We start from the raw sequence: 17,379 nt of genomic DNA on the forward strand, positions 1-17,379 counted from the left end.
TTGTAATTAAATCATACATTTACATAATATCCTGATTATCGCCAAAAACGTGTTTTAATATTTGATTTCCGTCACTTTACTAGAACTTTCATATTAATAGGATTTCAGATTATCAGTTCGATTTAAACTGAGGCGTTTCGTTCAGTTGAATGAATTCTTCGTCACGTGAATTGTTTCGGTAAAGTAATTTAACTGTAGTTTTGCAATTGAAATAATACTTTGACGAGTAGACAGTAACTTCAAGTTAACAACCATCCTTCCAAAATCTGTTCTTAGCATTTCTCAAGAATTCCCGCACCCTTCGTTAATCCGCAGAAGAACAACAGTTTTTCTGTCTCGAAAGCATCCCTGTACCCACCTACCCACCTATCTGTAGAATATAATATAGTTTGTTGTAACATTATGTATACAGGTGATTTAAGATATATATACCGCATTTACTTTAACCAATTAAATTAAAATAAATCATCGAATAATTAGGGTCGGGTTGGGATATTGGGCGCACGGAGAAAAATTAGTGATGCTGATTTATTAAAAATCACTTCACTTATTGGTACTTCTGTTAAAAACGGGACTACAAGCCGTTTCCTGATAAAGTCTTAGTAAATTCGTAACATTATCGGAACACGTGTTCATACACCTGCGTTTGTCTTAATAATATATCTTGACGAAATTTGGTATTTTACTTACAGTTTATCAATCCATTCGTTAGTGGCCTTCAATCCCGTTTTAACTGGAATACGAATAATTTAAAAAGATTCTTAATAATTTAGCAATATTTTGTTATCAGGAGAACGAGAAGAAAAACGAAATTTCGTTACATTTTTTCCTTCAATAATGTCAGAAATCACTGGTTAAAGTGAGTCAGGTAGGTTTCTTAACATCCTGTGTATGAGAAGTCTATTGGTATGATCATGATTGGTGTTGGGGGGCATCACTCCGCAGTTTCCATCATCCGAGCATCTCCACGATTGCTTGAAATGTTGGCTAAAGCGGGGGGAAGCGCAACATGGTAACCAACTTTGATAATAACCATGTTAATATTGTTTGTCATTTTGCAGGTCTGTGCCTGAGGCACCGTGTACCGCTATCATCCGTTGTGACCAGCCGCCCAAGGCCGCCCCACGAAAGCCCTCCGCCCACGCCGCGCACTATCAGATGGACCCCGCCCTCCGCGGCCGGCTAGACTACTGGAGCTCCTGGAGGAAGGCCCATTGCCATCGCGACTCGCCGCCACCGCAGCCGGAATCCTTTCAGACTTTTCCTTTAATGATGCTACTCCTTGCGGAGAAATCACTTCTTCATAGCCACAGGCAGCGGGAAACAACAGGCATCAAGAAACTGTACAACTCTTTCTTCGTCTTATTTTAACTGGATTGCCTCTCCGTACCGACAAGCGAAACGCTCTGACGGGGTGTTTTCGTTTATCGTCACTCTCCTTTCTCGAAGCTGAGTGGAACTTTGCGGACTTTTCCAAGTCCTCCAGTGAAATACTGGATGTTTGGAGACTTTACAAGTTCTCCAGAGAAGACTTTAGAAGTGCTCCAGTGAAGTGTTGTACCTTTGAGACTTTAGAAGGCCTCCAGTGAAGTATTAGACCTTTGGTGACTTTGTAAGTCCTTCTGTAAAATACTGGACCATTGGAGAATTTACAACTTTTTAGACTATTTGGGTTTGCCGAAGTTATCCCCTGTAGTGAACCTTCATCGGGTTGTTTTGGAGTCGAGTGGATCATTTCGTGTTCGAAAGTGAAACATTTTCAGTTGTTTGAAGTCGTGTGAATATTTTCGGGTTCTAGTACGTGGACGATTGCTTATTCTACTTTTGTTCATTTAGTTTAACGACTGACTCTGTGGCGTTACGTGTTTTTAAAATCTAAGGTTAAGATAAATGAACGCGGCACTTGTACATAAGTGCGGATCGAAAATCGAAGTGTTTTTAAAAGTTTCGAATCTTCTAAAACATACTGCAAATCTTACCATTTAAGATTTTATTTAGCAATCTTTGTTTGAACAACAATTGTGTCCACGTTTTGACAAAGTGCGATAAAACAAAAATATCCCCGCCTTATCAAGAAGTGTGAAAAATCGTTTGTTTAGCAAAATTTGTGCTTCATTCGAAGATAGATAAGTGTTTTTTTGGACCAAAAATTCGTGTGACCTCATTTATCTGTCGAAAATTGCAGTAGTTATCATATAATATATTGTTTAAATATAAATAAAATAATATTTCCATTTAACAATATCAGTAATTAATGATTTTGGTGGTGGAAGGCGTAAAGCCAAATTCAAAATACTAAATATTGCTAAAACTAAGACATTGTTTATAGAAGAGTGTTTTTTTTATTAAATAACCGTAGTATATACATAGAAACAAGACTTGAAGAATTTATGTATTTTTGGAGTATTGTTTAATAATATTGTATTTGTTTACAATTTGCTACAAGGCACATAATTTCTTTTCAAGGGAGATTATGGAACTGCCTATCTTCTCGTACTTATCAGCAGTAGGATCATATAGTGCTCAAACCTTCGAATTTGTCGGCCACTCGCCCCTGTCCGACAGCGACAATAGCATGGATGCTGGGGTGCAAGACGTCTTGAAGTTAAAACAGACCCCCGAGGAAGACTTCTTCACCTGGGCCGGAGAAATAAGAGTATCACTAGACGAAGAAAAGAACAACTACGAAGATCAGCAGAGCAAAAACGATCAAGGTACAAAGAACCCACAAATCGCAATCGCGTTCCCTGATCAAAGAATTGGACTATACGAAAAGAATCAAATTCCGTACAGGAGAGACCAGATCTCCAGTGAATACAGCAATATAAAAATAAACAACCAATTCAACGGCGTTTTGACAAAAAGCCCCAACAGCTTTGAAGGACCAAACATACACTTGAGCAAGAACTTGGAACTTTTCGACAAAGACAGCCCAAATCAACGCCAAGAATTTGACGCTAAAGAACAAGAACGCATGAAGGACGAAGACCGCTTTACCAAGAACTCTTCGATTGCTGGACATCAGAAGGTGAAACTCCTCATGAAGGGGGGGAACTGCAACAACTCCGACGGGGGAAGGGCGGAAATAGACATGTACCTGGAGAAGTCACAGATGGCAGCCACCGGAAACCAGGTAGAGACGTCCGAAAACGGCGTCGCCAGGAAGCGGAAGCTGGACGCGGCGCCGTCTTGGCAGGGCGGGAAGATCGCCAGAGTGGCAGGCGGCCAGGGGAACCAACGTGAGTTACTTATTTTATCAATTGTTTATCAACGGAAACTTACCTCATTTATAATGACGTCGGCAACTAATCGATTATAATACTAATACTGTAATTGTTGCGCACTTTAAACAACGATATGTATATTAGGTATATAGGTACAGCGTGTTGCAAATCTACGACCTTGTTAAGAATTTTCAGAAAAACGATCCTTGGTACACAAAACTAAATAGTTTTTAAAATAATATAAAACGTATATTTTTCATAAAATAAATAGAGGTTTAATACATAATAATAATAATTTTACATTTGTATAGCGCAGCTTTGTGTTTTTTTATTTTTATTTTTTTTATAGTGAATACCTCACAAGAGTCCCAACTGCTCCCGTCTGGAGCCAGTGAGACTATGGCATCCCCAATTCGGGGATGTTGTGAGGCTGAAGGTAAGTGGGGAAGGGAAAGAGGAAGGTGGGGGAAGTACCTGGCTATTCAGATCTAGTCACTAAACACGGCTAAAGCCATTTGGAGCAACGTTTCAATTCTTAATGGTGGTCTTACACCAGGGCGATACTGGTAGTATCTTCCACTCTGGAACGTGCCGCAAATATACTATATATTATTTTAATTAATTAATTGTGAAATAACACAAATTAATCAAATAAAATTTATTTGCGCACGCCGGGTTCGAACCCGCGACCTTCGGAATGGCAGTCCAATGCGTTACCACTGGACTATGCCGGCCGTCAAGCGCGTCGTTTCACTTCAAGCGCGTTTCAGGGCCATTTCGTTTTTTTTACAGTTGAAAAGTCCCCAATTAGCAGAAGAGAACAACTGTCATGTTGATAAGTTTGTCAGCTTATTACAATTTGATAGAAAGCTGAAACGCACCTAGAACCTTTCAAAGGCGCGAAAGACCTTAATTTTTTTGAAAAAAAAATAGATTTGTTCGTAAATTCAATTTATTAAATTCTCCCCGAGCAGGGATGGATAGAGTAGGTACCTTAGAGATCTTCGCGAATCGTTCCTGCGATTTGTCACACGTGATTTTATGATTTTACCGGAGTGTTCACCGAAACCGTTCCAGCTGCGGAACAGGTTACTTCCTTCATGTTTCTTCAGAACATTTCAAATTCACCGCTGCGATGTGTCACATGTTTTAATAGTTCATTTTACCGGAACTGGTTACACCAAAACTGTTTCCACTGAGGAGCATCTTGCTTCTTTCATATCTAGGTAATGCCACCCTTTAAAATAAATTCACCCCCAGCCGGATGCTTCCATCTTTGTGACTCGTTCCTGTGATTTGTCACATGGAATTATGTGATTTTATCGAAACGAGTTCCACTGGAACTGTTCCAACTTTTTCTTTTCTACTTTAGAACCATGCTGTTTGTATCAAGGCACTTTTGATCAATACATTAGCTGGGGGAGAAATGTGTGTGTATGATTATAAAACGTATTGCATAAGTAATCCTTATCACCATTTCATCGCGATGCACAGCTATATATGACGTAACCTCTCTAATTTAAATAATTGACTGTTAATCTTCGCTTATAATTTTTTTGGCGTATTTGTTTCGAAAGCGGGAAAACAATTTTTTGCCTTCATTTGTGTTGTATCTGCAGGATTTTCTTACAAACTCTCTTATTAAATGAAACTCCGACTCAACAAAACTCTTTGAACTTGAATGTGATATATTGACAATGGGCTCTGATAGGCGCTTGGAATAATATGAACCTTGAGGTAGCCACTTTATTTATTATCCACTCGGTCTCTACATTACTCGCTAGTTAAACGCCATCTATGGATAATCTAATTGAGATTTTCAAATATATTGACTCATCTAGTGCCATCTATGGGTGAGCTCTTACCAGAGATGTGCTTTATTTCAAATAAATCCATTTCAAATGGAAATGCAAAATGCAAAATGGGTATTTTCCATTTTGCATTTTAAATGCTTTTCTAAAAACCATTTTGCATTTTGCATTTTAAATGCTTTTCTCAATGCATTTTCCATTTTAAATGCTTTTTTGCAACATTCTTCCTACTTTCTCCACTCATCTTTTTTCATAAGCCCCAAATATCAGTCAGTCCTCAACCTCGCTATGAGAGATAATTTACATTTGTCAAGTTGCTCCCTGGTAGGAGCCCTGGCAATTGAGTGATACCATTACAAAAAATACTGATTCAAATACTGAACATGGGGCCATGACGCTGTAATATTAAATGTTAGATAGCAGTTTATATGTTTTTACGTTGGCAACATTAGTCCCGCGCAAATTTTTCGTGGTTTCATAATCTGTAGTCGTTGTGTTTTTGGATTTACCATCATGTAATATGTTTGTTCTACATTGATGTCCATTATTAAATGACAAAATTGTTTAAAAATTCTATAATTATTTTAATTGTTTGACCTGAGAAACCATTTTGCATTTTCAATGCATTTTGAAAATAGGTATTTTGCATTTGAAATGCTTTTCTAAAAACCATTTTGCATTTTGCATTTTCAAATGGAAAAGTTTTGACCCATTTCCATTTTGCATTTCAAATGGTTTTGGGTACCCATTTTGCACATCTCTGGCTCTTACACTAATATCAAGGATATTACAAATTGTCTGGAGACGTTCTAGGAAGAGATAACAATATGTACCTACGTCATGATCAGGCAAATAAAACATTTTAGTCGGATCATGTCAAGTTTCATAAAAACAGAAAATCGCGGTTGGGACGATTTATGGTGAAAATGGTGAGGTATACACTGTGAAATTAAGTATTGCTGATTTATTGAAACCCTGTTGAAAACGTGATCCTGCAGGTGTTCTTTTCCTGGATAATATAATTACGAAATTTCCATTTTCTTTACAAAATCTTTTTATTAATTTATTCTATTGAGTCAGTGTAGTAGCGACTAGCGAGAGATTACTCCAGACCGATGCGCACGCAGTTGGTGTTAGTCGACGGTGAATTCCCCGGGCCGAAAATCGACACTGCTTCGGTGGATGTAGTCAACGGCGAATTCCCCAGGTCGAAGATCTACCCCAGATGTAAGCGGAGATGATGGTGGGGGTTTGGTCGAGGCAACGAAGTCGGAACCTTGATACCGCGTCAGTGGAGACCGGACTTGTAGATGGTGTTCATTGTTGACATTGAGACTTCCTGGTACTCAAAGAGAGCCGAAGATGCTGTGGATCTTGTGGCCCTGTGCAGAATCGTACAGGCACAGTCGCGGCACGAGGGGCTGGCCGAAACGGCCTCCCGATGTTTAACTAGTAGGTTCTAAGGCGATGCTGGTCGCATGTATGAACGTTCTCGAACCTTCTAGTAGCTACCGCTACAGTTCTACAAAATATTATTTTGTCTTTCTTACACAAATCATGTACGACTACGATAATACGGTAATGAGCCTAATATGGTAGTTGAGAAAATCACCAAAATTGTAATTTTAGAAAAAATTATAAATTAGTAATAGAAATATTAGTATTTTTATGAACACGTGTTCCGCCGTTCTCATTACACAGTCGTGCTTTACTGATACTTTGTTAGGAAATCTGTAAATTCATTCGTTAAATACGAATAGTTTGACCAGATTTTTAATAAATCAACAATATTTTATATCACTAAGTTTTCTCCGTGTAGATCAGAAATCCCAAAACTTTTTTGTCCCGTAGACCACATTCCGATTTTTTCAGTTTTGGGTAGACTCCCCTGCTTTTTTTCCTAGTATTGATTTTAGGACCGAAATTTTCCTACATTGTTACCGTGGGATTAAGTGGCAACAAATAAAAGCAAGGATGGGTTTTTTATTTAGAAAAAAAAATTAAGAATACTAAAAATGTATTACCACAAAAAAGACCTCGTAAAAAAGAAATTAATTAGCATCCTACTATATAATCTGTCTGGCGCTGGGCTTGCATAGGTAAAATGAAGGTGTGATACCAGTTCGTTCTTGATGCGAAGTAGTAGATTACGGTTCTTCACAGCAACTCCCAGTATAATTTATCCAAAAAATAATCTTTTAGTCCAATGCAAAACAGCCTCACGCTGCTGGTCTCCAAAAAGGGTCCCTCTTAACCAATGAGGATCTCGGACGCCATCCGATTCCATCAATCTAATGGCCAATGCTCCATATGCAAAGCTTATGCTCACTCAGGAGCGGCGAATGTGTTCGTCGAACCTCAGCCAAGATGAATGCCCGCTACTCTGGGCTGGTGATCAAAGAATGACTACTGCTTCCAATGCAAATCACAGATCCTTGCTCCCTCAGGTTTCGCAACTCTCCAAGTCAGAATTCCAGGGCTGTCAATTTGACCAATAGCAAAATGACAATGTGTAGGTACTTAAAGGTCCCACGCACCATGTGATGTAAGAAAAGTGATGCACACACACCTTGTTACAAATCTTATATGTAACAACATTTAAGAATGGATTTGTATGTATGAGGTATTCTCGATTGCTCAGTACTGGTTTCCCCACAGTATTTTAGAATCCACTAATTCCCCACACAATATTATCAAATTCATGAAGGTGGGGAGGGTAGCTAGAGATTTTTTTAGAATAGTTCCTCAATTCCCCACTATATTTGAGAATCCACTATTCCCCTACACAATATTATCAAATCCATAGGGGGTGGGAGGGGTGATTAGAGAATTACTGCGAATAATATCTCACAATATTTTCAAATGCATGGGGGGGGGACTAGTGAATTTCGAAATAATTAATTCCCCACAAAATTTTCACAAGTAATTTGGAATGTTTCGAGATTTTCACTAGAATATTTGAGATTTCCCCAGAATTTTATATAAATATCACATCAGTGTTGAACTTTCAAGACTATTCCTTATGAAACCAAAAAAATATGGACTAAAATTAGCCTAAATGGGACCCACTCTCATGGCCCCCATTTACATATCATGTAGTATGCACCCCCAAAATTTTCATTTGCATGTACCCCCTGCGGGTTAATCTCGACCCCTGGGTGTCGATATAGACCACTTTGGGAATGACTGGTGTAGATGAAGCAATAATGCTTTTCAGGACGATTGGCCAGGAATAGTGGACGTTCCATCCCTTCTGCCTACCCCCACAAACAAGACTAAAATTATATCAATTATTGAATAATTCTGTAGGTATTATAATAATAATAATTTTTAATATGTATTATATGTCAATTATAATGTATAATAGTTTTAAGTCATTGGAATATATTTTTTCTTGAAAGTGTCAGTGTTGATAAAATATAAGGGTTTGTTGGTGAAAACCTACAATTACTAAGGTAATTGATTCACAAATGTGGTAAGGTGGTTAGTCACACCGAATTAATTCAGTTCTTCTTCGATTGAATAAATCCTCTGCTGTATTTATATTGTCAGCAATTGAAGGTGTCAACCGGTTTATTGTCTGAATTGATTTGTTGCAAAAGCTACAAGTACAATTCACTCGTGTTGTGTCAATGAAAAATTAAACTTAATGTTATCATCCGGGTGCGATAAAACTTTGTTCTAGATTGTTCTAGCACCCCGAAAATAACATTCAGGTATTATAATTTATCATCTGATGCTCTTTATAGAAAAGTCACATAAAATATAGTGGCGGAAATTCCCTAGGGAAGACGTCCAGATTTCTAGATAATTGGGGAAACCAATTCCAGAGGGGGGGGATTGACTTGCTTCGGAAGTAGCCCAGGAAAGGGACTCCCGGAGTCGAATCCGGCCTTGCGACCATAATGCGACCACAAGGGGAAGAAGATAAGATGAGATAACACTGGCGGTTTGATTACACCTTCTTCTGAAGTCTAAACAGATGACGCGTGTAATAACGCGGTCCCTCGTTCACCTCCAGTATTTCTAGTGCTAGTGATGCTATGTCTAGGGAGAAGTCCCCAGGTCTGGGGAATTTTGTGCAACGGTAAAAAATTTGGTTCAGTAGCCATCTGTGAGCGATGTGTCGAACGTAATTGTCTCAATTGGTTTAGATGTTGATCAAAATCTTCAATCACCGAAATTTCTTCACCGATTGCTTTGAAATTTTGACAAAATGTTACCTATATTATATAAATGTCACTTGTGATAGATACAAACATGCTTTTTAAAAAACAGCGCCATCTGTTGTTCGTAAAAGCAACACTCGCTGTTATTTCTCTACTTGCTGTACAATCTAAGCCACAGCAACGCGTGGCGGGGAAGATCTGAATGATTTTATAATTGAGTGATTTTTACGTCTGCCAAGTTACTCTCTGGCAGGAGCCCTGGCAAGATGAGCCTAGTGAGACCATTATGCAGTAAAAATAGTGATGTACCAGCCCTATTTCTACCGGATGTCCTTTGTTTTGTTTCTTTATTTCTTCTATGGCTGTTGCGCCTGTTTTTGGCATTGAGGTACCGTATATTTCGAATTTGGGGAGTTTTTTATGAAATCTGGGAAGTTATTTTTTTGGGCATTATAGCATCACTTGTCTTTACCTTCCTGCTACAGTCCTCTTCCACGCTTTTATCCCATTCGCGGTCTGCCTCTGGATAGATCCGAACTGCCATAATTGAACTGACATTAGCCATAATTGTTAGTCTCCTGTCACCTGTCCTTTCAACACTTCCAGCCAATCGTAGTCTTTGGGACCTACAGAATGTTATTAGTCTCCTCTCATCTGGTATTCTTTCAACTCGTCCATCCCATCGTAGTCCTTGGGACTTACAGAATCTTACGATGGTCTCATGCTCAATTAGATTTCGTGGTTATTTTTTTCACGGTATGATCCAATAACATCCACTAATTGATTTCTGCGTTTTGTCGATTTATTGCCAATTTTGTATCTTCATTTTGGATTGGGCATCATGTCTCAAAACTGTTTAACTGCTGGTCTTGTTTTCACGGAAAAAACTTACTGATATAAAATATTGCTAATTTATTGAAATCTGTACAAATTATTCATATTCCTGTTGAAAACGGGACTGCAGGCCTTTAAAGATGAATTGACAGATATCCTAAAAAACTATCAGTGAAACACGAATGACGTTTAATATGAGGATGTCGGAACACGTGTTCATTAAAATCAAAATATACTTGCGTATCGTCGTTCTGAATTTACTGATATGTTGTTGGGAAATGGCGTGCAATCACGATTTAACCAGTATTTTAATAAATCATCAATCCTCCCCATTAAGTTCAGCCTCACAACGTACCCCGATGGGGAAGCCATAGTCTCACTAGCTGCAGATGGTTGATGGTAGTTGGGACTTTTGTGCCGTTTCACATAAAAAAAAATTAAAGTTGATTCGATCACTTTTTGCAAATCGCCCTCTTGCTACTAATAGTTGTAACGGCTCACTCCATCCTGCTATCAGTTATTTACATATTGTTCATGATAATTATTATTACTGCAGATAAGGCTAGAGGTCATATTTTTGAACTACCGTCTCAACTGATAGCGGGACAGGGTTAAACAACCCCGTTCATTTTTATTCCGGTCGTCTTTCAAAATACAATAATAAATTATAATAAAAACCACTTTTGACAGTATTACGTAAGTATGTGGAAATCCGGAAAGAATGCATGACTGATGAAAATGAATAGGCTTACAACAGAGACACTTTGATGGTTTGGATATGTAGAGCTGATAAACCAATAAAAGAATATACGGAGAATATATGATCCAAAACGAATTGTAAAAACAAGTTTGTAACGCTCGAAGAAGATCATCAAGAGAATCAAATAGTTGAGTTGAGTCGGGTCATGTCAAGAGTCAGATAAACAGAAAATAGTTGAATCGGGTCATGTCAAGTGTCAGATGAACAGAGAAGAGTTGAATTGGGTCATGTCAAAAGTCAGATCAACAGAAAATAGTTGAGTCGGGTCATGTCAGGAGTCAGATCAACAGAAAATAGTTGAGTCGGGTCATGCCAGGAGTCATATCAACAGAAAATAGTTGAGTCGGTTCATGTCAGGAGTCAGATCAACAGAAAATAGTTGAGTCGGGTCATGTCAGGAGTCAGATCAACAGAAAAATATGCTTACGATGGATGAATATGAATGAAGTTAGGAGTGCAATTAATAGATATATCGTGATAAATAATAAAATAATCAACAAATTTAAACCCTCAGACTCCGATCAGCAGGTCTAGCACGGACGATCGATAAAGGCATGATCGATTTGCGAGCATGGTCAACATATGATTTCGACGGTTGGTAGACAAAAGAGGCCTCCAAGGTGTTGGATAAGCTGTCAATAAGCAAAACTTTTTGGATAATGTCGTTTATACAAAATAACTGCCATATAATTCCAACATCTGCGATTGCCCTCCTCTAGAAAAAAACAGAACAAATAAAGTATCTAGGAATCTTAATTGACCCATAACCTTAGATGGATACCTCACATCAAACAAATTACAAATAAACTTCTCAAAACAATACACATTTTCCTAAACATAAGAAACATGTATAAAATAAAACAATTGAAAACAATATATTTTGCACTTAGCCAATTAATAATAGAATATGGAATTATTGCTTGGGGAGGAAAAACAAACTCGGCTATCTATTACATAGAAGCCGCACAGAAAACGATCTTAAATGTAATACTAAAAAAACATAGACTGACTGATACGGACTAAATATTCAACAGCTGTGACGTACTAGATATACGCCAATTATACGTTAAAACACTACTAAACTACATTTTTGACAAAAAAAATAAATTTCAACATACACAAAATAACACTAACAGACCAGTTAGACAAGCGTACAAAGAAAACATAAAAACTTCGACAGTAAATTAAGGCTTTAGACAAAGAAACTACCAATACCATGCTATAAAAGCTTTCTACAGTGTAAAACTTGAAATTAAAATTGAGGAAAATAAAAATAAATTCACACACAAAATTACAAAATGGATTAAAGAACAAAAAAGACAATATTACCAAAATGTCATAGCATAAAATAAAAATAAAACATACACAAAACCAATATAAACACACATCACTCACAAACACACAAGATTATTTTCAATGTATTATTTTTTTTAATTTTAACTATGTATTTTTAATTTTAAATGTATTATTTTCTCTTTAAATGTATTATGTAGATTATATTTTCATATTATAAAATGAAGGCCTCAGCACGGGCAAGCCTCCCAGTGAGGCCTACATTACTGGAAAACTTAAAATGTAAAAAATATTGTATCAAATAAATAAAAATAAAAAAATTGAACATGGTTTGAACATTTAAATTGGTAGACGAATACGGTAAAAAATCACGTTGTTGTCCCTTTTTATATATAATATATACATCTGAATGAAGCAAGGAGTGACTGTCAAGACAGATTTGTGTGACTGTATATCCTCTCCTCCTACCCTTACGGGAAAACGACATAATGGTTAGTCATTTAGATAGTTAGTTAAATTTATGAAATCTTGCCAGACACACTTGAAGAATCAGGTATGCTACCCCTGGCCGAAGGTTGCGCGAAAATCTATGGCTTGCAAACTTGTTAAATGCTGAAATAATGTTTTTAACAATGTTTTGGATAGGGTAACGCGTGACTATTATAAAGTAGTCCCAGAGATAGATCGTATGTGACGCCATCAAAGATAGTCATAAGTATACATAAAAATCTTCCTTCTCACACCTTTGAAAAGACACAAGATACTAGAATGATGACGTCACGTACTATCTCTCTCTAGGATTTTTATTCTGTCTTTATTCATATAAGTTATTGTCCAAGTTTTTTTACGTGCTTTTCGACTACCGCACTAGACACGTGCACATGCTTGTATATTTATAATATTTTTCCAGGAAAGAAATATTTGGGAACTGCTTCTTCTAGATAATAAATAAACCATAATGCCTGCGACAGACTACGCTATATTCTCAGAATATCGCTCGACATACATTCCCTTAAGTAGTGTATTGTAAGCAATATGCTGAAAAAATCCAAGCCTTGATGCGTATACCGTAATCTGTCAGCTCCTTGATGAGTGTACTTCATTAACGCATATAAAATAGTATCTTGTCTCCCCCGCTATTGCAGCGCTTCGACAATGTTTTTGCCTCTACTGAAGATCTTTTTTCTCTCATTGATCAACCGAAAATATGGAACATACAATAATACTATTATAGCTTCTTTTCTCATTGTTTGACGGTTAAATGGATTGAAAACTCAAAAGTTCATGTTGGAAATGACGTTACGATCTGTAAATTCACTTCATTCAATTGTTTGTGCCGCTTCATACATTCAGGTTTCTGCTGTGTAGCCAGTAATAATAATATTTGGCTAATTTATATAGCGCCATTATCGTGAAAAATCAGCTCAAGGGCGCTGGTATGTCGTATGTTGGAATGCTAAAGGGAGTTGGGAGGAAAAGGAGATGGGGAGTAAGGTTGTGAAGTACTTACCTGCTTATTCAGATCTGGTCACCAAACACGGCTAAAGTAATTTCAAGCAACGTTTTGATTATTATTATTCTAATTTATTACATATCTTTTTTGGAAAGGCAAAGGTCGTCCTGTGTATTTTGTATCGGTGTTTTGTCTGCTACCGACAGTTCTGACCTACGTCATTTATCATTTAGCGCCTACAATTAGAATGCCAACATTTAACAGTGCTAGGTGTATGTCAATAGTACTTGCAAACAATTTGCTGAACAAACACTGCGAAGTAGTGATGGCCATATTCGAAACTTTTAATAATCGTAATTTTCCCTTTTTAAAACATTTTTACAATAGAATGGTGTTTCGAATTATGTAGGTATTAATATTCAATCAACTTTACATTTATTTTATTGGAATAACTTTTGAAGTGTTGTACCCATCAATGTAATATTTAATTACATTTTACATGTTTGCATGAACCAGTAAAGTTCCATATTAAATTTATGTTCAGTTAATGATCTTCCGCTTCAATGATTAAACTTAACATTTAAATTAATTTTGGTCAGAAACACTAGTTTTCTGCCACATGGGCCCACTCAATGGGCTAACCAGCCATCTCTCTTCGCTTTATTCACATTAATAGATCGTCTCGTTCTTATGTTCTTATTTTCCGACTATTACATAACACTATACGGATATTTGTTTCATTTAATCGTGTCATGTCTTTCTGAATCGTCTTCAACTTCTTCCATCCATCCGTTCTAACCAACCGACTAAGCATCCCTTTCTTAATCTTGTTCACTGAATTACTTCAGTTTAACATAGTTTTTTTCCGTATTCGTAACAGGTTTGTATGAATGTTTAAAACTTGCTGTGTACGCCAAGAAAGAGTTGTTTGATGATATATCCTATCTGCTTGCCCTTTCGTAAAACGGCACGATGGTTACGATTTTTTTTTTAATGTTACGATTTTTAAATTAATCGTTTATTTCGCAATGATTATCGAATATGCCCATCCCTAAGGTATGGCCGAGGATTGCCCGCTGTGCCGCGTTGTGATGTTTCGGTTTTAGTTGATTAAACTTTTATTGAACGACATTTCTAACTAAAAACTTGATCAACTTGAACAACCAAAGCGAATTCACACTTGTCAATATGCTTTCAAGTAGAGAGTTGATCAACTAAAAATGAAACCTCTGAACGAGGTGTTTTCCACATTAGTGATCCAACCATTTTTCCTTTTTTTATTTATATTTTATCCCATTAGTACAGTAGAATTCTTGATAGAGCCATCTTTTCTTAATTTATAGTAATCATGCCTAACAATGGGCATCATGGCAATGTATCAAAACTGTTTTATTTGACACATTAAAACGAACGTACCGTTTTTTTCTATTTCTACTGGTATTGGGAAAATTAAGCATTCTGATTTTTGGTGGAACGGATGAGAAGCAAACATTTTCTCTTTTGACCCCCATTTAGCGTAGTAAATAATCTCCCAGAACCCGGTTTAGACCTGTACTCAAAAAGTATACAAATTTCTCAGTAAAAAGTATTTAAACTCGCAAAACTCTTACGTGCAACTAACACAGAGTAACATTAACAGCTGCTGTCACTCGAAAGTGTTGATTGTTCATAATGGAGATACTAAGGATACTGTTTCAGCAACTTTGCAAATTTATGAAAATATAATGTGGTGCCTATTTTCCAACAGCCTTCCAAAGGGTTAAAACTTAGTAAACTTACATATTTATTTTGTATTATTTCAATAGCTTGTACACCCAAATTATAATTGTTATTATTTTAGGCTGTTTTAAAATTTGATTACAATGTTGTCATTGATTGTCCAGTTTGGCAGATGTCTCATTTGAATCGAGAACTTACTATAATAAAATCGTCTTATCTTTTGCCTTGTGCACCGACCTGCAAACACCTAACACCCACATATTATTGGAGTATTTCCTTATGTTCGTCATTTTAATGTTTGCGGTTTTGTAGCGCTTTGATGAATGGATCTCAATTTAAGTATCTACTCAATTAATTATGTCACAGCATAATTTTAAAAAAAATCTAATTTATTGTAAAGTTCAATTATTAACCTCACTAGGGCTAAACCTGTACAAACATATTCACATTATAATTCTAGTATCACTCATCGTCGTCATCATCATCCCAGAGTGGGAGACGCTTCCAGTATCCCCCTGGTGAAAGACTACCATTTGCTTACTTCCCCACCTTGCTTTTCCACATTTTCTTCACCTCTCCACTACCTTCTGCCTCAGTGCATACCCCAATTATTACGGATGCCATTATCTCTGGCGGTTAAGAGCAGTTGGGACTCCTAGATTTAGAGCATGGAAGGCCGTTGAAGTTATCACTCCATCTACTCGTTCTGTTTTAATTTTCTACGATATTTTTCAAGTCAATCGTTATAATTCTGTTCAATAATGTAATAATTTCCCCTTGAAGTTATCACTCAGTCTACACGTTCTGTTGTAATATACTCCGTATTTTACAATTCATTCGTTGTAATTCTATGCATTAATGTAATAATTGTGCGTGATGGGCCGTTGAAGATATCACTTTATCAACGTCATTTTCTCCGCGATTTTTCAATTCAATCGTTGTAATTTTATTCATAATTATGTAATAATGGTGTGTGATTTTTTCGTGGAAGAAACAATTTCATAAAGAATATCTAACAATGGGCCAATGGGGACATTTCATACATCTATGACGAATTACCACCGCCACAGTCCGCACTTGACACTTGTAATGATTTATAATATTGGAAATTAATGCAAATATGTTGTGGCTGACATGAACAATGTTCATATTTATCATGCCCCATATTTCTTAATAGTTAACTCAATTCAAAACAATACGTTAACTCTTGTTTCAAACGAAACAGCTCTTTTGAGGCCTTGAATAAAATAGTCTCCCTCGGGGTCTGTGTCATCTTTGGGGATGCCGTATGGATGAGGAAGTACAAATGTATGATGGGCGGGTAGGAATCTAAAGTCAGTGTATCCGGGAGCAAATGAAGTTAACTACGGTGCAAGGCGAATTAAGTGTCATTTTAGAAATTGGATCAGAACTGTTCATACAAGCGATTATTTAATTTTTTTTATTTTACAAGCGATAAAGTAGGTTACCTACATTATTTAACAGACCGGCCGGACAATGGCTCGGTTGACATCGCGTCTCTTTTCCACCGAGACGTCATAATTTCGATTCTCCGGCTGCCTAAGTCCTCCATCACGATACAAGCGACATTTTTCGGTTTCAGTGATGGTAGTGTGAAATTAAAAAAAATATTGTCTTATTTTTCATAACCTGCGAATGTTTCTCTTTCTTAAAAAAATAATGACTACCTATACGTATATATATATATATTATTTTTTATACACACACATTATACATTCAGTATTATACAGCCCTGAAGAAGCTACGGGTTGTAGCGAACCAGGTCGGCATTGTTTTATTTTAAAATATAAACGATTCTTTATTTAAAATATATATTAATTTTGCTCAAATGTTTGACAGATGCTCAGATGAATTAGAGATTGGACAAATATCGTAATTTGTCAAGTTTACCAATATTCGAAAGGTCTTCTTTTGAAAGGATCCTGGACCAAATATTTTAATGAACACTTTCAGCTAAATCCTACAATTATAATATCCCGTGATTTAACACGGGTCTGCGCTAGTAAATAATAATTGCGTTTCATTCTTGATTTCTTATCAGTGGCAACATAGTAGACACGTCCTTACACGGGTATATTATGATAGTATATACTCG

General features: G+C 36.7%; 2 protein-coding genes across 7 annotated transcripts in view; both read left to right on the forward strand.

Annotated features, from left to right (window-relative positions):
* LOC149410433 (tRNA-specific adenosine-34 deaminase regulatory subunit adat3) overlaps positions 1-1,371 on the forward strand; it is a 75,929-nt gene extending 74,558 nt beyond the window's left edge. For all 6 annotated transcript variants that reach the window (XM_089647824.1, XM_089647823.1, XM_089647826.1 and 3 more), the window contains one exon: positions 1,062-1,371. In XM_089647824.1, coding sequence (XP_089503950.1) covers positions 1,159-1,371 — 213 coding nt within the window. In that variant the 5' untranslated portion in view covers positions 1,062-1,158. The remainder of the gene's footprint in view (positions 1-1,061) is intronic.
* Positions 1,372-2,468: 1,097 nt separating this feature from the next.
* gem (transcription factor CP2 like gemini) overlaps positions 2,469-17,379 on the forward strand; it is an 84,405-nt gene continuing 69,494 nt past the window's right edge. Inside the window, exon 1 of the mRNA XM_089647819.1 lies at positions 2,469-3,239. Coding sequence (XP_089503945.1) covers positions 2,474-3,239 — 766 coding nt within the window. The 5' untranslated portion in view covers positions 2,469-2,473. The remainder of the gene's footprint in view (positions 3,240-17,379) is intronic.

The sequence above is a fragment of the Hesperophylax consimilis genome, chromosome 27, assembly GCF_061612785.1.
Source record: "Hesperophylax consimilis isolate HC1 chromosome 27, BYU_Hcon_1.0, whole genome shotgun sequence".
Taxonomy (NCBI): Eukaryota; Metazoa; Arthropoda; class Insecta; order Trichoptera; family Limnephilidae; genus Hesperophylax; species Hesperophylax consimilis.